This window comes from Elephantulus edwardii, unplaced genomic scaffold (genome assembly GCF_000299155.1).
Source record: "Elephantulus edwardii isolate Elephantulus edwardi_28Jun2011 unplaced genomic scaffold, EleEdw1.0 scaffold00136, whole genome shotgun sequence".
In the NCBI taxonomy this organism is placed as follows: domain Eukaryota; kingdom Metazoa; phylum Chordata; class Mammalia; order Macroscelidea; family Macroscelididae; genus Elephantulus; species Elephantulus edwardii.
In genome coordinates, this window is record NW_006399886.1 from 2454237 (window position 1) to 2476101 (window position 21865).

The following is a 21865-nucleotide window of genomic DNA, read 5'->3' on the forward strand; positions in this document are numbered from 1 at the left end:
AATGATGTCATAGGGTTTCCTTGGCTGTAAGGTACACAGGTCAAATCCCCCAGCGGCTCTGAGGAAGAAAGATTGTCAATGAATGCACAGGCAATGTGTTTTTGTTGTTAGATGCTGTTGAGTACAAATCATAGAGATCCTATGAACAGCTGACCTGAGCCCTGCTCTATCCTGTGCCGTGGTCATCGACTCTGACACAATAGAGCCCACTGCTGAAGTCACCGTGTCAATCTACCTCATTTGAGGTCTTTTTTTTTTTTCTAAGCATGATGTCCCTTTACAAGAAATCACCTCACCTACCTGCGTGTCCAGATCATGAAGGACAAAATTTCACCATCTTTGCTTCCAAGGAGCACTCTGGCTGTACCTTCTTCAGGACATACAGGTTTCTTCTTTTAACAGTCCATGGAGTGGATATTCAGTACTCTTCTCCAATACCATAACTAAAAAATATCAATTCTTCTTCTTTCATCCTTATTCATTGTCTAACACTTCGACGCATAGCAGGTAATTGAGAAAATCATGACCTGAATCAGGCATGACTTACTCTTCAAACTATCATCATTACTCTTCAGTATTTTGGAGAAGTCCCATTAACAGTGTATTTACCCAATGCAATGTTTTCTTGTCTGCTAGTACCAAGGATGTTGTTTATCTAAGTAAGATAAAATCACTTACAACTTCAATTCTTTCTCTATCCGTCATAAAGTCGACTGTTGGTCTTGCGATGAGGCCAATTGTTTTCTTTACATTGAGATGTAATCCATACTGAAGGCTGTCGTCCTTAATCTTCTGTAGCAAACAGTTCATATTTTCTCCACTTTCAACAAGCAAAGTTGCATTATCTGCATAACACAGATTGTTGATGAGTCTTCCTCCAATCCTGATGTCACATTCTTTTCCAAAGAATCCAGCATCACAAATTATTTGCTCAGTGTACAGACTGAATAGGTATGGAGAAAGGATAGCAGTCCTGACACACACACCCTTCCTGATTTTAAACTATGCCGTTTTCTCTATCTTATTTTGGACAACAGCTTCTGGTTGTAGGTATAGATTTTGTGTGAGTACAATTGAGTGTTCTGGGATTCTCATTCTTCTCAAAGTTAGCCATAATTTGTTATGATACACAGAGTCAAATGAATTTTATAGTCAATAAGTCACAAATAGACATTCTTCTGATTTTTTTTTTTTTTGCTTTTAGCTGGGAGCCATCTGTCATTACCAGTGATATACCTTGTGCTGCAGCCTCTTCTAAAACCAGCTTGAACTTTTGATAATTCCCTGTCAAGTTACTGTTCTAGCCATTTTTTAATGTTATCAAAAATATTTTGCTCATATGAATTATTAATCATATTGTTCAATAATTTCCACATTTGGTTGGATCACCTTTTTTGGGGAGTGGGGAAAAATATGGATCTCTTTCAGTAAATTGGAAAGGTAGTTGTCCTCCAAATTTCTTGGCATACACTAGTGAACACATCATGCACTACATCTGTTAGTTGAAACATGTCAATTGGTATTCCATCAATTTCTGGGGCCTTATCTTTTTTTGCTAATGCCTATTTTACTGCCTCTGAAAATCTGTTGGGAGGTCTGCTATGGGTTAGATCCAACTAGTACATACAACAATCTTTAGTAGAGTGGACCCCTTGGTCTCTTTCTTACAGAGATACTAGTTAGGCTCAAACTACTAACCTCTTTATTAGCAGTCAAATGTTTAATAGTTGTACCAACAGAACTCTTTAGAAATTAGGATAAAATTTGCCCTGCTCTCAGGTTGAGTCCAAAGGACTTCCATTGGGTTTCTGAGTCATACATACATAGTTAGAGGAAGAGGTTGCCTATCTCTCTTGAAAGCATAACTGGTGAATTTATCCTGCTGGCTTTTTGCCTTACAAATTTTTAGATAAAAAAGCATTATCTAAATAATTCAGTGAAACAGTTGATTCATCTTTAAATCTCTTCTGTGAAAGATATGATTGAAGACATTGTATTGGGCATCAATATTTTTATAAAAATCTTCAGAATTTTAATAGTTTAATACTTGGGTTTAGACATACATGCCCAAATTAATAATATTTTTGTAACTAGGGTCTGTATTCTAGAACTTTGCTGTACAGAATGTTCTCAGAATGGCAGTAGAAGCCATCTAGGAGCCTGAGAGGAACAGAGAGTCTTGGGCCCTATACTAGACATGGTAAAATCAAATTCTGCATTTTAACCAGCCTCCAATCTTATGTATATTAAGAGTTGGTAAGTCCTGTTCTACAAAACACCACAGACAACAAGAGAAGGGAGTTCTTCAGCTAACCCAGCTATAAGAGTTTTTCCCCCTTGCTAGTATTCTTAGTGGAAACTTGTGCTTGCTGTGAGGCTGAAAACTGTGACACTGATGTGTCAAATGCAGTAATGGTTGGTTGCCCAATGCTTTCAGAGAGTGGGTTGGAACTAGCGGATTAAAACAAGCTTGGAAGGAGGAGTGGCATCCACTTCCATAATAGGTTGCCTCCAGAAACCCTATGAACCTGGAGAGAGGATGAAAGACACCCAAGCGTTGGGGACTCTCCTTCATAGGGTCATTATGAGTCACCTGTGACTCAAAGGCACTTAACAACAACAACATTATTCTCAGGCTTTGAAAGAAACTATAACCCTAAGTACCCTTCCACTCTGATGTTTTGCCCAGGTAAAGATACAGTGAAGTTCAATGGCCTCCTAGGTTTTCTGGTGGGAAAAATCTAGATTTTTTTTTTCCTAATTCTATGAAGCACTTAGATCCTGGAGCATAATATTGAATAAAAAGTAGTATTTACAGATCTCATGGCTTAGTGGATCAGAACTAGTGCTGCCAACCCAAAGAGCAGAGGTTCGACTTCACAAGCTGTCCATGGGAGAAGATAGACACACTCCTTCTGTATGATTTACAACTTCCAAAAACCCAGTGAAGGGTTTCAGTAGGTACGAGTAGGTCCCAACTTCACAGCAATGACTTTGACTTTTTAAAATTATCTCTGATAAGTTCCAGGGAACTCTGGCAGACTAGTGGTAAGGAATTGCATTGTGAACCCAAAGACACTTGGTTCAAATCCACTATCGACCCTGAGGGAAGAGATAGGAAATTTCTTCACATGAAGCTTACTGCCTCTGAAAACCCATTGCAGGGTTAGCTCTGAGGTGGTTCAGAATGTATGACACATAACAACAATAACAACATGATAGAAACTCTAGTGTTACAGTCTAAAGCAATTGACTGTGAATAAAATGGTCCGTGGTTCCAAACCTTATTTAGAAGTTCCATCTTCTTACCAGATCACTGTGAATTGGATTCAACTTGACCTCAAGGGGTTGGATTTGTGTTTTAATATGGTACAAAGTAAATGCAAGCTTGAAGAATCTGCCATTTTGCCCACTTTTTCTAAGACAGAGGTAACCTGGTATGTCATCAGTTTGTTAATATAGGCTTTAGCATGTATCTATAGTGTGTATATAAATATATGAACTACCGTGTGTGCGTGTGTGGTGTCTGTGCATGTGTGTGTGTGTGTGTGTGTGTGTGTGTGTGAGAGAGAGAGAGAGAGAGAGAAACGAGGGAAACAATGAGTTACTGTCAAGCCAGTTCTAACTGATAGAAAGTCCTTGTGGGTCAGATTAGAATGGTGCTCCAGAGAGATTTCAGTGGCTGAAAGTTCATAAATTGCTTGTTACACCTTTTTCTGATGAGTCTCTGCATCTGTGTGAACTTACAATCAACCTTTCAATTTGCAATCAAATCTTGTGTGTGTGTGTATGCTCTTGTGCACGTGTTTGCAAAATGAGAGCTGTATTACATTGCTACAGGTCCAGTCTCAGGCAAAATTCTCCCTTCAGACACCCACCAAATCAAGCTCCATATGCTCTTGGTCAGAGATTTGTTCAGAGCTTTGGGATATTTTTCTTAGATTTTAAGATTAACTCTTGGCATGTTTTGACTGTCTTTTGGCAAGAAGAAAGGATGTCTGAGAACTGATGGTAATAGTAAAGTTTGTTTTAAAAAACAAAAAATAATTTAAAAAGTGAGTGCAAAATGCATTCTAAATAGTATTGCTTAATTCTAACAAGCAATCACAGTTATGATTGATCGATCTATCACTTTGGATTTGGAGATTTTATAACAATTATATGGAATCTTTCTGGTTTACAATTTGTATTTTTTTCTAATTAATCCTGGAATATTATTTTTTATATTGATTTGCATAGACTTGCATGTTTAAACTTGTAATATGTCAACTTAATGCTTATCAGTTAAAATATTGCAAATTAATTTGTGTAGCCTACTTACTGTGACCATTTTTAAACCTCAAATTCAGTAATTGTCCTATAAACATTGTCCTTCAAGAAGCTTTCTTGGATTGTTTTCTTTTAACAATCATCTTTAAATAGATGATTTTCTATAAAGTTGCTCTTAAATAGTTTTTTAGTATTTACTTCAGAGGTTAGGAGATTTTTAAAAATTTGCTATTGCTATTGTTGATGCTGTGACCAGACTTAGATCAGTAGTATTTTATTTTACCAGTAAAATAGTCGAGAAGCTGGACTCTATATGAGTAGTGTGGCATCAGGATTGAAAGGAAAGTCATAAATAATATGCATTATGCAGATGACACACTTGCTTGCTGAAAGTGAGGAGGATTTGAAGTATTTGTTGCAGAACATCAAGTAATGCAGCATTTGGTATGGATTGTAACTCTGTGTGAAGAAAACAAAGAATCTTACCACTGGACAGAGTCAGGATGAATGGTTGAGATTGAAACTGTCAACAGCTTCATCTCACTTGGATCCACAATTAACACCCTCAATACCAGCAGTCAAGAAACCAGATGTATTGCACTGGGAAAATCTGCAGTTAGGGTCCTCTCCAAATAATTTAGGTGTAATGATGTAAATTTGAGACTAAGGTGCATCTGATTCAGGACATAGTCTTTCCTATTATTTGCTACACATTTTAGAGTTGGACAGTGAATAAGGACGACAGAAAAAGAATTGACACTTTTGAGTTGTGGTGTTGGAGAAGAGTGCTGAACATCCCATGAACAGCCAAGAGAACAAACAGTTATGTCTTGGAGAGGGTGCAGCTGGAGGAGACAAGAATGATGAGGCATCTCCTCACATACTTTGGGAATATGATGCTAGGAAGGGTGGAAGGTCAGTAAAAGAGAGGAAGACCCTCAAACAGGTGGATTGATCCAGTGACTGCTGCAATGGGCTCTTGTGTGTCAGGAACTGTGAGGATGGCACAGGATAGAACAGGGCTCAGATCTTTTGTTCATAGAGTCGTTATGATCCTACTCCACTCAACAGCACATAGCAACAACATTAAAATAATTAACAGTTGAAAATAAAGTATTATTGCCTCTAGCATGATTTCCTGGAAGAAGATGCCTATTATGATGGTCTTCCATTAATTTTCCCTACTTCCATGTGTAATGAACTTTTAGTTACATTATATTTTAGCCATGTTGGTGCAAGGTATAAAACAGCTTGTCGTTGGTAGGTGCCCCCCAAGTTCACTACAACTCATTGTAGTCATTGCAGTCATTGTGTGAATCCAACTTCCTTTCCTTCACTGTCCCTCCACCTTTTCAGCCATGAAGCTCCTCTCCAGGGAAAAGCCTCTACTAGCAACATACCTAAAGAACACGAGATGAATTAGCTTCACCATGCTTACCTCCAAATGACACCCTGGAGGCACACCTTCTCCAAGATTTACCTGTTTTCTTTTGCCAGTCCATGGAATATTCATTAAACAGGAATAATTAAGCATTTTTTTAAATTAAGATCATTTCCTTGCATTTTATTTTTTTTCCTTGATAGCAATTGAGGTTTTTATTAACACCTGGTAATCTAGTTTTAGTTCTCTAATTTCATCTCAGTTTATCACTAGTTAATGTCACTGATTAATCCCAATTTACCAAATTACCAAATATCCTTTTCTTTTTTATTTCCATTTTGATCAAACTCTACTTTTCTTTCTTTATTATCTTGATCCTGAAATTTTGGTTGAGCATTTTTTGTTGTTGCTGAATGGGTTTGGTTTGGTTGTTGTACTTACGTTTTCATTTTCTGAGGTTCCCTCTATTCTCCTTGACTATGACCTTTCTGGGAAATTTTATTTATTTCCATAATTACTCAAACTCATTGCTGTGATAGCTGAACCTCCACTGAATTTTCAAGACTATAAATTACTCACAAGGAGATCTCTCATTTTTCTTCCTTGGAGCAGTGAGTGGGTATATTCGAACCACTGGAAGTTTAGCATAGCAACTCCTTATGGACTATAACACTAGAGTGATTAAGCCACAACAAATTTCCATTGACTGCTTAACTTGCCCATTCTTTCCAAACTTTCTCTCTGGAATTTTTATGTTATATTTAATTGTGGGTTACAATCTACTCTATGGCACCTGACAACAACAACACTGATTTTGGTATCTGTCTTTGGATCCAAACATATCTGAAACAGAACTCATTACTTTTGCAGCTTTTCATCAGTATCCGCTTTAGGAACACTGTTGACGTTTTTGTTGTTATTATGTGCTGTTGAGTCAACTGTGAGTCATAGTGACCTTATGGCTCTGAAACATTCTCTATCCTGAACAAACTTAAACTTCTGACACACCTGATCCCATTGCCACAGTCATTGTGTCTATTCATCTCATCTGGGGTCTTTCTCTCCTATTCTGACCCTCTAACCTACCAAGTATGATGTTCTTCCCCAAGGACTAGTCCGTCCTTGCAACAGGCCCAAAGTATGAGAGACGGACTTTTAGAACCCCTTACCTTCAAGGAACAACCTGATTTCACCATCTCCAGCACAATTTATTTGTTCTCTTGACAACCCATGTAAAATATTCTTCTCCAGCATCACAACCCAAAGGCATCAATTCTTCTGTCATCCTTAGTCACTGTTTAATACAGCTCTCAAATACATAGCAAGCAATTGAGAAGACTATGGCCAGGATCAGGTACACCTTAGTCTTTAGGTTGATGTCTGTGGAGTTAGTTTAAAACTTGGATTTTATGACCATTACTTTTGCCACTGCTGGTTTCCAGCTATCTTAACTGTGGACATATGGTTTGCAAATCATCCACAAGTGTGGGACTAATATGAGAGAAAGAAAATTCTTTTCACACTAGAGTGAGATTCCATCGATGACAGTGGTGGAGAGAATGTGGTAAGAATGTGTGAGGCTTTGTGCATTTGTGAAGGCCAAAGTTAATGATTTTGCTTGTCAGATGATTGAGGGAGAAGTTGGCTTATAACTGAGGCAAACCTTACTGTATGATTAAGGAAACCAGAAGCTTCTGGAATTTGTGTTGCTGGACTGACACCAGGACTTTTACTAATTGAGGAAATGTGCCTTGTTAACCTGATCTGGGACTGCTAGGCTAAACCTGGACTTACATTTGGTGATATTCTTTGCCTTGCCCACTCGCCACCTATTTCAATAATAAAGCACAATATAGGTACTACAACTGTTAAGTAAAGTCTGTAAGTCAAAAACTAATATTGAACCCAATGACTGGTGGAAACAGGTACAGGAGTATGGGTGGGGGGGCTAGTGTATATGACATATGATTGCTATTGATGGAGATAGTTCCCCTTTGTGAAGCAGGTAGAAGTCAGATTCGGCCACTGCAACTGCCCCATCCCATCTGATCCTTTTACAACAACATTGCTCGTTAGCACTCTGGAAAAACCATGACAGCAAATTTTCCCAATGCAGCTCACCCTTTAATTTCCTGACTGCTGGTAACAATGGTGTTGATTGTGGATCTGAGCAAGATGAAATTATTAACAATATTAATATTTTCTCCATCTATCATGACATAGGCTATTGGCCTGGTGGTAGGGATTTTTGTTTTCTTGATGTTGAGATTCAATCCACATTGAAGGCTGCCGTCTTTGATCCTCTGTAGCAAGCAAATGCTTCAAGTCCTCAGGAATTTTAGTGAGTAACGTTGTGTCACTAAAATGGACGCCTTTGAGCTGTGGTGCTGGAGAAGAGTATTGAATGTACCATGGACTGCCAAGAAAACAAACAGATTCATCGTAGAGAGGATTAAAGCAGGCTGCTCCTTGGAGGCAAGGATTCTGGAGCTTTGTCTGACATACTTTGGACATGTTGTAAGGAGAGACAGGTCTTTGGAGAGGGACATCATGCTGGGTAGAGTAGAGGGACAGCGCAGGAGGGGAAGACCTTCTATGAGGTGGATTGATTCAGTGACTGAGGTACTCGGGATGGGTGTGTCAGAGGCAATGAGATTGGCACAGGATAGAGCATGGTTTAGGGCTGTTGTACATGGGGTATCTATGAGTTGCAAACGACTCGATGGCACATAACAACAACAACGACAACGTTGTGTCATTTGCATAATACGGAATGGTGAAAAATCGTCCTCTAATCCTGATGCCACATTCTTCTCCATAAAGTCTTAGCCTCCCAAATGATCTGTTCCACATATGGAGTGAAAAAGTATAAAGAAAGGATACATCCCTGATGCTCTTTCTTCTTTTTTTTAAACCATGCAACGTTTCCTCTTTCCGGGTGGACAACAGCTTCCTGATCTTGGTATAGATTTCACATGGGCACAATCAAGTGTTCTGGGATTCCCATTCTTCTCAATTTCAGCCACAAATTGATGTCTTCCACAGTCAAATGCCTTTGCATGGTCAGTGAAACACAAATAGGTATCCCTCTGGTATTCTCTGCTTTCAGCCAAGATCCATCTGACAGCAGAAGTGATACCTCTATATCCACACCCTTTTAAAAGCTCAGTTTATATTTCTGTCAGTTCATTGCTGATACATAGTTCTAGTGATATAGATGATAGAAAAATAGATAGATAGATAGATAGATAGATAGATAGATAGATAGATAGATAGAGAGAAATAGAGATGATAGAGATATAGATCTTGTGTAAGATTTTGCTTATATGTCCTATTAGTGCTATTATTTGATAATTTGCACATTCTGTTGACTACTAGCTGAAAATCTGGTGCTTCCATCTTACCTAGAGTTTCCATAGGAGACAGTTTGGGAGTGTTTCTAAAGAATCAAAATCTATGAGGCACTTTTACCTTGAGCATATGAAGTGTTATTAAGCAATCAAGTCAAAGCCTCTATCTCATAGAGGGGGCAGGCAACCTAAAAGAACCAAAACAATGAAACATGTGGAGTCCTTTTCAATTATTTTTATTGACTTTGTGACTTAGGTGTTAGGAATTGTGCTGCCACTCAAAGGCATGCAGTTTCAATTTACCAGCCGATCCACAGGAGAAATATACAATCCCCTTCCTTGTGGTTTACTGCTTCTGAAAACCAACTGGAGGGTCAACTATGTGTTGATTTTGACTCAAGGGTACACAACAACAACAATCACAACTAATCACACTAGTAGTATAACACATGAGAGAGGAGTCTCTTAAAACTTGCCCATTTTATGTAATACTCCTATTGAACCATGCTTTCTTCTTTTCTAGGCTGATTTTTCATCTAACCTTACCTTCCTTGAAGAATAGTATACTTACTGCTTCTACATTCTGAATTTCCAATTACTTCTTTATCTTATTCTAGCCCACTTTACAGTTACTCCAAGGAAATAACTATCAGAAAGGTAATCAAAACCTTGAGATTGTCAAGTTCAATTTTCACCTTTAAAGGGGATATATTTTTGCATTTTGGTTGTTGTCATTGTTTTCTTTTTCATAGACCATTGTTAACAATGCCTTCTCTTTTTTTTTTCTTTTTTAGCAAAAAGGATATATTTATCCCTTCAAAGTAATAGTCTGATAGAGATAGACATCAGATAATGGCTACTTAAAATAAAAAAAAATATTAAAGAATGAGGCATGAAGTAGCTGACATACCCACTTTCATGAACGCAGTTATTAGTAAGAAAATTGTAAGAGGAAAGCCCTCACAATATATATGAATGAAATACGATATAAAACAAAGATCATCTTGAACTCTTAGTGAAACTCTGCAACCAATTTGGCTTCTAATACAGTGTTCTTTTCTAGTTCTTTAATCTTCTCTATTTCTGCCTGTCTTTTTAAATATTGATGAGTCCTAGGGTTTTGTGCTAGGTCAAATGATATTCTTGCCAATGCATTGCTTATACAAATGCACAAACTTATTTTTTTCTTTCTAATAGTCAATCTTCACTTGACTTTTTCTTAGGTCATTTTAAGCAGATTTATCTCAAGTGGAACGTGCTTTCTTTTTTAAAGTGTCCTAAACATGTGACTACTTACCTCTTGAATGAAGTCAGAAATTGAATGACCTCCTAACATTTCCTCATTCACCTTATTTTTTATTATCAATCCATTGTGAAGAGGGTTTCCCCCCTTCTAATTGTGTCAGAAATGATGAGAAAAGCACAGGACAGAGTGGTTCATATCTGTTGTTCTTAGGGTCACTATGAATCGTACTTGACTCTGTGGCACCTAACAACATCAACATGTGTCATTTTAGGCTGATCATCTCTAGTCACTAAGAGGCTCTGGTGGTATACTATGCAACATGTTGGGTTACTAACTAAAAGATCAGCAGCATCTCTGTGGGAGAAAGATGAACAGTCTCCTCTCATAAAGATTTATAACTTTGGAACCCTGATAGAGACTGGCTATGCACTGGAATTGACTTCACAGCAATGGATTTATCCATGGTCTCTACACACTTTTGGTGGTGCAGTAATTCAGTGCTCAGATGCTCACTGAAAGATCAGTGGCCTGAATCCTCCAGCTGCTCTGCAGGAGAAAGATGAGGCAATCTTTCTGGTTGCATAAAGATTTACAGTAATAGAAATCTTATGGGAAAGTTCTACTCTGACTTGGATGGTTGCTGGTAATAAAAATGTACTTGTGTCTAGTAAATATAACATGCTCTGGAGTTTTCTTTTCCAGATCAAGATTTTTTAGAAAAAAAAACAACAATTTAAAAGAAATTTTAAAAATACTTTTATCAAATACTTTTAATATGTTAAGTATTAGGTCATCACATGATAACATCTCAAAGCTCATGTATTTCTTAAAACAGCACTGAGACATGATCTGTTATTGTCTAATTGCACTACATTACTTAGAGCCATGAACCTCTCCTAAGGCTGTAAGTAGTAAACTGTACATGACACTGAATATTTCATTAAAGAAGGCTACAAGCTTGTTGTTGCTGTTTTGATCAGGGTTGTTTTAATTTGGTGGAGGGAGCTCTGGTGGCCTAATCTATGGGAAGTTTCAATGCTAAACCAAATTCCCCTTGTCTCTGACAATTTGAATTCACTAGTGACTCCAAAGAAGAAAGATGGGCCATCTCCTCTTATTAAGATTTGCAGTTTTGAAAACCCAATGCAGGGTCAGCTGTGAGTCAGCTCTTTGAATCAGGAAAGGAGTTTCAGTACTGAATGAGTTTTGGATTCTTCAATTGGCATTTGATTCTTTATTTGGTTCTTTATAGTGGCATCCACTTCCTAAACGACATGCCTCCAGAAAATCTATGAACTTTGATAAATGTCGATAGTTATAGGAGGGCTTCAGGCCTTTTGTTCATAGGGTGCTATGAGTTGTGCTCGGCTCAAAGGCAATCAACAACAACAACAAAATGTATATACATAAAAATATGTATGTGTGTATGTGTGTGTGTGTGTGTGTGTGTGTGTGTGTGTGTGTGTACAGTTGTTCTTGTTGTGTGTCATTGAGTCACCTGAGACTCATAGCAATGTTATGAGCCCTAATCCCTACTCTATCCTGTGTCAATCTTATTGTCTCTGATACAACTACCCCCATTAACTCCACCACTTAATCAATCCATCTAATAGAGGGTCTTCCTCTCCTGTGCTGTCCCTCTGCCATCCCAAGCATGATGTCCCTCTCCAAGGACTGAGCCCTCCTTGCTACATGTCCAGAGTATGTCAGAAGAAGCTTCAGAATCCTTACCTCAAAGGGGCACCCTGATTTCACCCTCTCTGGGATGAACCTGTTTATTCTCCTAGCAGTCCATGGTATTCAATACTCTTTTCCAGCACCACAACTCAAAGGAATCAATTCTCCTTCTATCATCTATATTCATTGTCTAGCTTTCTGATGCATAGCAAATAATTGCAAAGACCATGGCCTGTATCAGGTGTACCTTAGTCTCCAAATTGACATTGTTGCTCTTCATACTCTGGAGAGGTCTCTGACAGCAGACTTTCCCAATGCAATTCGCCTTTTTATTTCCTATCTACCAGCACCAAGAGTGTTGATTGTGGAGCCAAGCAAAGTAAAGCTGTTAACCATCTCAACCTCTTCACCAATGAGATATCTATATCTGTATGGAGAAATGTATAGATATATTTCAATTTGACTGTTGCACCATAAACGTGCAAAAAATATTTCTAAAATAGAAAGCAATTTAATTATTTTCTGTTCTGTACTATATAATTCAAAGAATCAAAACCTCTTTATACCTCCTTTCCTTTCTAGCTTTCCTGCCTCCTCTTTCACATGCATAAAACACCTTAGATGCTGTACTCTATCTAATAATAGTGGTATTTACCTGTTGGGTTCACCCCCCTCAGAAAGCATTTCACATTTACCCTTTCTTCTGGGAACTCTTTAATATCCATCTTTTTATGTCCCACTCAGAAGCTATCTTCTTGAGGAATTGGTCTTATAACTCTAAATTTGAAGTGTTTATCTACCTTTTATACCAAGAAAACACTCTACATATATCTTCATCTAACAGTTGAGTCAAAATTGTTTTAAAAGACAAGTGTTTATTCACCCTTTTATCATCAGTGCCTAGTATATTGTCAGGCACATGTTAAGGCACTCATGATCTGTTGAACTGAACTGTTGGTGAATTAATATTGCAAATGGCTTACTCATTATCCTCTTCCTCAAACCTCACATCCAAGTTTTCTTTAAGAAATACTATTTCATAAGAACAAAAGATTTTATAATTTCATCTATTATCTTCCTTTTCTTTGAAATCTTAATTCTGTATAAGTTTCTTATCCCTTTGGTTTTATTTTATAATTTATCCTCAAATCTGACTGTCTGAACTGAACTCATCTTACTGTTTGCATTCAGCTGTTGCTGTCAGGTCCAATCGAGTTCACCAGGACTCATAGTGACCCTATGAACAACAGATCTGAATTTTTTATCTTGCACCATCCTCACCATGTCTGATATTTTTAAGTTGATTGTCAAAGTCAGTGTGTCATTGAATCTTGTTGAATGTCTTCCTCTCTTCCTCTCACCTCTATCTTTCCTAGCATGATGTTTCTCTCTAAGCATTGGTGCCTCTTGATAACATGCCCAAAGTAAGTGAGACAAAGTTTCACCATCCTTGCTTCTAACGAATACCTTCATTTCATTTCAACCAACTCATATTTTATTTGTTCTTTTGGTGGTCCATATTATACTCAATGCTCTTTGACAACAGCATACCTCGAGACATCAATTCTTCTTCAATCTTCTTATACCCTGTTATGTAATATTGTTGTTAGGTGATGTCCAGTAGACCACACAGAAAAGGTATCTGAACTTGGCCTCATATTAATCCATCTTGTTAAGAATCTTCTTCTCTCTCACTGATCATCCTCCTGTTCATGGATGATGTCTTTTTCCAAAGACTGGCCCCTTCAAACAACTTGTCTAATGTATTGGAGGTGAAGCTTCATCATCCTTGCCTCCAAGGAGCACACCAGTTGTACTTCTTACAAGAAATATTGAGTTATTATTTTGGCAATCCATCAGATAGTCACTACTCTTTTTTCACACCACAACTCAAAGGCATTGATTTTTCTTACGTCATCTTTAGTCATTATCAAACTTTCAGATGTATAATAAGTAACCATGATTTGTATCAGATGCACCGTAGTCTTTAAGCTGAAATCTTGCTCTTTAGCACTTTGCAGAGGTTCTCAACAGCTGATTTTCCCAATGTAATGTCTTTTGATTTCTTGACTGCTAGCACTATGGGTGGCTCCAAGCAAGATTAAATCATCTTTTTTCCAGCTATCATGATTTTGCCTATTGTATTAGTGATGAGAATTGTTGTTTTCTTGATATTGAGTATGATCTTATATCTTCTAGAGCAAACATTTGAATCCTCTTCTCTTGTAAAAAGGGGGTGGGGAAGTTATATAATATGTATAATGAAGTTTTGTTGATGAGTAGTCTTCCAATCCTGATGCCACATTCTTCTTCTTAAAGTCTAGAATTTTTAATTATCTGCTCAGCGTACAGATTGTATAGGCATGGAGGAAAGATACAGCACTGATAAAAACCTTTCCCGGTATAAAATCATACAGAATTTCCTTGCTCTGTGTTCTGACAACAAGACTCCTGGTCTGTGTGTAGATTTCACATAAGTACAATTAAGTATCCTGGGATTTTCATTTTTCTCAGTATTAGCCATAATTTTTTTTGCTATCTACTCAGTCAAATGCTTTACATACCTAATAAAATAGCCATCCATCTGATGCACTATGCTTCAATTTAGATCCATCTGATGTCTGCAATTATATATATATATATATATTTTTTTTTCCTGGTGCCTGTAGGCTTTTCTGAATCCAGCTTGATTTTTTTCAGTTCTATGCTAATATTTTGTTCTGTTGTTGTTGTTATGTGCTGTCAAGTTTCTTGAGACTCATAGCGACTTTATGCACAAGAGCCCTAAACCCGCCTCTATTCTGTACCAACCACACTGTCTCTGACACACCTACTCCCATTACACCAAACATTGAACTGATTCATCTTATCAAGGGTCTTCCTCTCTTGTGCTGTCTCTCCACCCTCCCAAATATGTTGTCCCTCTCCAAGGACTGATCCCTTCTTGAAACATGTCCAAAGTATGTCAGACAAAGCTTCAGAATCCTTGCCTCCGAGGAGCAGCCCAGTTTTACCCTCTCTAGGACAAACCTGTTTGTTCTTCTAGCAGTCCATGGTATATTGAACACTGCAGCACCACAACTCAAAGACGTAATTCTCTTTCTATCATCCCTAGTCACTGTCCAGCTTTCTGATGGATAGTATGCAATTGCGAACACTATGGCCTAGATAAAGCACATCTTAATCTCCAATCTGACATCGTTGCTCTTAAGTACTCTGGAGAGGTCCCTGACATCTGAATTTCCCCATGCCATTTGGCCTGATTTCCTGGCTGCTGGTACCAAGAATGTTGATTTTTGGAGCTAAGAAAATTAAAATTGTTAGCAATCTCAATCTCTTCACCACCCATAATGATGCTGCCAATTGGCCCATTGGTGAGAATTTTTGTCTTCTTGATGTTGAGCTTCCATCCATATTGAAGGGTGCAGTCCCTGACCTTCTGCAGCAAGCGCATCAGGTCCTCAGTTTCAGCAAGCAAGATTATGTCATCTGCATAACACAGGTTGTTGATGAATCTTCCTCCAATCCTGATGCTGTATTCCTCCTCATACAGCCCAGTGTCCCAGATGATCTAATCTGTGTACAGATTGAAAAGGTATGGAAACAGAATATATCCCTGGCAGAAACGCTTCCCAATTTTGAACCATGCTGTGTCTTCTTCCTCTGTTTTGTCAACTGCTTCTTGGTTCAAGTGTAGGTTTCACACAAGCACAATCAAATGTTCTGGGATTCCTCTTCTCAGAGTCAGCCCAGTTTGCTGTGATCCACACAGTCAAAAGCCTTTACACAGTCAGTGTAGCACAGAGAGATGTTCCTCTGGTACTCTCTGCTTTCATACGTCTGTCTTATATTTGCTACAATATCACTTGTATCACGGCCTCTTCTAAACCAACCCTGCACTTCTGGCAGTTCTCTGTTGATGTGCTATAACAGTCGTTTTTGGATAATCTCATCAGAATCTTGCTTGCACGTGATATTAATGATATTGTTCGATAATTCCTGCACTCTGTCTGGTCACCTTTCTTTGGAATGGGGACAAATATCAATCTCTTCCAGTCAGTCAGCCAGCTGGATGTCCTCCAGATTTCTTGGCACAACATAGTTAGCACATCCAGGCCAGTGTCTGTTTGTTGAAATATGTCAATTAGTATACCATCAACTCCTGGAGCCTTGTTTGCGGTTTGTTTTTTTTTGTTTTGTTTTTTTTGGTTTTTTTTACCAATTGTTTCAGAGTAACTTGGACTTCCTCTTTCAGTACCACAGGCTCTTCCTCATACATAGTTTCATGAAATTCTTCTGTGTCAGCCAATTCCTTCTGGTGCAGTGACTCTGTATACTCCTTCCATCTTTTAATGCTTCTTGGATCATTTAACATTCTTCCCAAAGCATCCTTAATTATTTCCTCCTCTTTGGCTCTAGTTGTCAATGCATATATTTGAATTATAGTGGTATTCACTGATGTGAATATGTATATTACCTGTCACTCATCACATTTGTATATCATGATGGATCAATAAATGACTTTTTTAAAATAAATGACTTTTTTAATTATGAAATAAACCCCATTTTTTCCTCACCTTTTCATCCCTGCGTTGTAGATCATATGATCATCTGATTCAAAACCCTGCGTTGTAGATCATATGATCATCTGATTCAAAATGTCCCATGACAAGCCATCTCACTTCGCCAATACCTAGTATGTCAATATTTATGTGTTCCATTTCTTTCTTAACAACATCCAATTTTCCTTCATTAGTGCATCTCACATTCTATGTTTCAATCCTTAGTGTCTGCTTACAGCTGTTCCTGCTTCTTTGTGTTTCCATATCTGAGATCTCAGCCTCAATAGCCACGTCTGCTAGTCTAAGTGCAAGTCTAAGTGTGCTCTATTATACATAGGGGTTTTGAGGCCTGTTATTTCAGAAGTGGATGGTCAATCCTTCTTCCTAGTCTGTCTTATATTTTTTTTAATAATAGTATCTGACAGACAAGCATTTTACAGAAAGGAGCAGGTGAAAGACATTACCGAATCAGAGAAATGACTGATAGATTAAATGTTATTATTTGTTCTAGCAGTTTTTAGATCATCTTCAACAAGATTTTGCTTACATGTGATATTAATTACATTGTTCAAAAATTTCAACATTCTATTGTATCCCATTTTTTAAAATGAGAACATTTTATGGTCTTTGCCAGAGACCATAAGGACAACCTAAAGATTACGTTATATGCATTTGAGAGTTAGACAAAGAATAAGCAAGTTGGAAGAAGAATTAATGTCTTTGAATTATGGTGTTAGTAAAAGATTATTGAATATATGACAGAATTCCAAAAGAACAAATATTTCTATATAGAAAAATATGCAGTAAGTAGTTCTAAGGAGATAAAATTTTGAGATTTTGTCTCACATACCTTAGGCATGCTGCCAGGAAGGACCAGTCCTTGGAAGAGGACATTATGCTTGGAAAAGTGGTGTACTGGTGAAGAGAGGAAGGTGCTCAATAAGATGGACTGACACATTAATTACAACAAAGGCATAAGCAATGTTGGTATGGTACAGGGTTTTGATATATTGTACTTAGGTTATTATAAGTTGGAGTCTACATGATAGCACCTAACAATAGATCACAATCTCTGAGATTCTATTCAGCATTTCTGTAGTAGGGAAAAGATATCTGAATCTTAGAAATATTCACAGTATTTTGACAGCAAGTAGTCTTTTCCCTACATTGTTTGCATTTGAACCATCATCCTAAACCCTGTTGTTATTATTGTTAGGTTCCATTGATTTGAATAGGACTCATAACAACCCTATAAACAACAGATCTGAACCTTGTCCTTCTCTGCACCATCCCCACAATCTCTAACATATTCAAGCCTATTGCTGTAGTCACTGTGCCAATCCACCTGGTCTTCCTCTGCTTCTCCTTCCCTCCACCTTTACAACATCCATGCGCCTTAATCTTAACCTGGATATTATTGTGGCTTTCTTTATATCCTGCCTGTCTTTAGCGCCTTCCAAACTATTTAACTCATTCTTTTATCCCAAATAGATTATTACTTTCCTGGCAAGACCTTTCCTTTTTCATTATTACTCTGGAAATTCAATGGATCTGTTCTCATTTTTTTAAAAAAACAAACAAACCTCAACACACTTACAACTAACCTTATTGTCTGAGGTCATTTGACCCAGAAATTCTACAGTTAAAAGATCTTATAATATTTACTCATATTCCCCGGCTAACTATTGCTTTTTACTCATTTCAATATTAGGGTTATTTTCATAAAACAGGAATGTCTCTTGTCACAGTGACTTGCAGGCTGCAAGTGTACAAAAACAAAATAGAATCAATACATGTGCATATCAACATATTTGTATGACCCTCATAACTAAAAAAAAATCACCTCCATATTGTTCAGATAAACCTTATCTAACTTTAAAATCATAGAAATGTGCCATTTTTTAAAAATTGTTGTATACAGTTGAATAGGATCCAACTGGTACAGGAGGAGATTGCCTCTCCTTATCTAGTGGAGCATCTGCTGGATTCGAACCACGTGCCTTCAGGATTAAATGTGCCTTTTAGAAAGACTACAGTTGTGTTGTTGAAACTGAAAAAAAAAGTCACAAAGCCACCACTTTCTAAGTCTTCTGTTCAATTTCTACCTTATTTTCAATTCTGATGAGCTTTTCAATTGAAGAGGATTCTAAGGCCCCTGGTGACATAATGTGGGGCGAAGTAGACGTACAAATAATAAGGCACACACAGAAAAGTGAGTGGGTCATTCTTTTACCTCCTGGCTTTCTAGCTCCCTTCTCTTACAACTCTAGCCAATGATACAATGTCAGATGCCACTAAACTAAATTCTTTATGTGAAAAATCATATTTTCTCATCAAAGGCATAGAATTTGTGACAGGAGTTTCTAATTAGTAATGCATTTTCAAACCTTGATTTGGACTATATTACTTTGATCTCTAAAATTGATCATTGATCTTGAAATTTCCATCCCATCTTTACTTTGAGGAGTTGTGCAAGGAATACAATATTCTTGTTTTCTTTTAAAAATGCGGGAGGGAACAGATGGGTGTGGATAATATTTAAGCAATCATTTTTTAGGAGATCTTAAAAAATAGGTTAAGTTCTTAATTGATTGAGACATATCATTCAAGGGATTGAAGGACTTAACATTTACAATCACTGTACAATAATTAAGCAAAAAAATAGAAGATAATCGGCCAGCTATTGACTTTTGACTGATTAAAACAACAGTATCCTAATTTTATCAGGATGAGGAGTTGTTGATTAAGCATTGCTTACCTCAGGAACCCAGGGGTCAAAAAGCTAGCCAGTAGAGGAAGGAATAAGAGTGTTAGTAATTTATTGTTAGAATTTTGGATTTGTGTGCCTGTATCTGTAGCACAAAACAGGGCATGCATGCTGACCAGTAGCTACTTCCAGAGCTTATTCCTTAGAATGAGTGAACTAAAGTGCAATATATGTCTGTACTTAACTTGAAAACATTGGTTCAAATCCATGTAATAGCTCATTTGATTTAGAACTAGAGAAACTTTCTGATTTATTGGAACTGGGAAGCTAATGTTGTAATATAATAAAAGAGAAATGCAATCTGCCAGAGAAAATTGCAAACAAGGAAACATGCTTGGCCACTAACACTGTTCTGGGTTTGTGTTAGTGTCATTCTACATCACAGAAGACTTTGTAGAGTTGTGACAGCATTGACATGCTGAAGTGGAAAATCCCACATTTTCTCTCAAATTATGCGCTCAACATAAGTTGTGGTTTTTAAAAGTCTTTATTCTTTAAGGCCACACATTGTTCTAGCACTTGTTTCTTTTCCATTCACATTTTCCTATGACATTCCAATCAGAATTTTCTGTTTCTTTAGGGAATTAAACTACAGGACAAATATAACAAGCAATGAGAGAATAGCCCAAATAAACATAGGTTGTCTTTCTCTCCCCATCAGTACCTCCACCATTGCCCCCCTAAGACTTCTGAATTTCCTGTCCCGTGGAAGAGACACTTTTCACAACCTTAGCAGCTCTGAGCTGTCCGGAGCCCTGACCTGCACATTTCTCCTTCGACGCTCGTATCCGAAGGCACTAGGACCCAGGGAAGTCCCTGTGCGAGGTTTGCCGAAAGGCAGCCAGACTCCTCCTTATCTCCAGTGTCAAACTTGACATCAGCCTTGGAGCGGAGCATGGTAACTTCTCCAGCAATCAGAGAGCTCTCTCTCACATCAGTGGCATGCTTCAAGGAGATATGCTCCTCTCACTGCCCTCTGCACCAGCAACATGGATTGTCACCTCTCCATTCTCTTCTTTCTCAGCTGCTCTGCTCTCAACTGCTTCGGGGAACTGAGTCTCCAGCCTTCCAATGAAGGTAAGCCAGGTACCGCGGGGTGATCAGCCTGGGAGCTAAGGCTCTCCCGGCACGTTCTCACCAAAGCCCTAGCGCATCTTATGTATGAAGTGTATCAGAATAAAGCTGTTTGCTTTGCGAGTAAACTAAAGACGTGCTTTTGTTTTCGGCTGTCTTCTAAAACACTTCAGGAGATCATCTTGGATTGTCTAAATCTTTAAAATATGTTTTTAATCTGACACCAATTCAAGCAATTACCTTATTTGCTAATTTTAAGCATAAAGAGAGGGAGAAAAAAAAAATCCTCTCGTTTTTTACAACCCAGTATGTTAATTGCCAAATAGCCAAGGCAGTATTTTATTTTGTAATTATGACCATGTGGCGCTCTGAGAAGTTTAAAAGAAAATTTAAGCCCCCTCTCTGGATTCTGTATTATGTTCGGAGGTATTGACAGGTTGTTCCTTCTTAAGATCATGGCATTTATGAATGGACTAAAGGAAAATCAGAGTTTGTTGAAGCAGAGGGGTGTGTGTCTGTGCGTGTGCATGTGTTTAGGTTGCAACTGCTCTATTGAAGTGCACTGCATCCCGCCGGGCGAGGGTTTGCTCTCTGGTACAGGTTCTAATGAGCAGCATATGCTACATTAACATAAGTAATATTTGCAAGAATTATAGTACGCTTAGGTTGGATTCTCTTTGTTGAAGGGCTTATATACAAATAGGAGATTGTATTTAATGAATAGTAAATAGCTCCTGGGTAGAGAGAGTAAATAACTGACTAGCAAATTAAGAAAGAATGTTCATATGAGCAAATGGTATCTCTCCTGGATGTAGGGTTATTTTTCTTCTCATCATGGGCTTTCATCCCCTTTTCAGTGAATTAAAGTTCAATCCTAATAATAATAACAACACTTATGTTTCCTAAAAGATAGTTTAAGTCATACCTGGATAGCTGGTTGGTTGGTTTGTTTTCTGTATACCTATATTTTTTTTCTATGTCTAGTGAATACAATGACTAACACTGAAGACAAACTTCTCTGAATAAATGAGTGTTGTATAGCTTTCTTAAGAGAAAAGATTTGACTTTTTAATGACTTTGAATTTAAAACAACATATTTTTAAATTGATATTACATTGTAGAAGTTAATAGGCAATTGCCACATGACATAACACCACTCATAAAAAATACAATTCATCAATACAAAGCTGTTATATATTGTATAAATAAAACATGCACATACACACAACTAAGAGCTACAAATCTTTAGAAACTTTTTGATAGGTATAAAAATTGTTTCACTGCTAATAGAGCATTTTAATTTTATTTATTTCCTTAATAACTGTCTTTACCAAGTTGGCAGATATCATTACATTTTTCTATGTCTTTATTATTTGAGAAACTGAGAATTCAGAAATATTATTTGATTAATAAAATAACTTTATCTACATGAGATTTATTTTTTTACAAGTCAGATTAAAGTGTGTATTTGAAAATAATGGGCAGTCATACTTCATTATGAAAAGAAAGAATAATTATTTATATCATGAGTAACATATT

At 37.4% G+C, this 21865-nt stretch overlaps 1 protein-coding gene across 2 annotated transcripts in view; it reads left to right on the forward strand.

The window, feature by feature from the left end:
* Nucleotides 1–20241: 20241 nt before the first annotated feature.
* The window catches only part of EPHA3 (EPH receptor A3), a 518078-nt gene continuing 516454 nt past the window's right edge, over nucleotides 20242–21865 (forward strand). For both annotated transcript variants that reach the window (XM_006894137.1, XM_006894138.1), the window contains exon 1: nucleotides 20242–20329. In XM_006894137.1, the coding sequence (XP_006894199.1) occupies nucleotides 20242–20329 (88 nt within the window). The remainder of the gene's footprint in view (nucleotides 20330–21865) is intronic.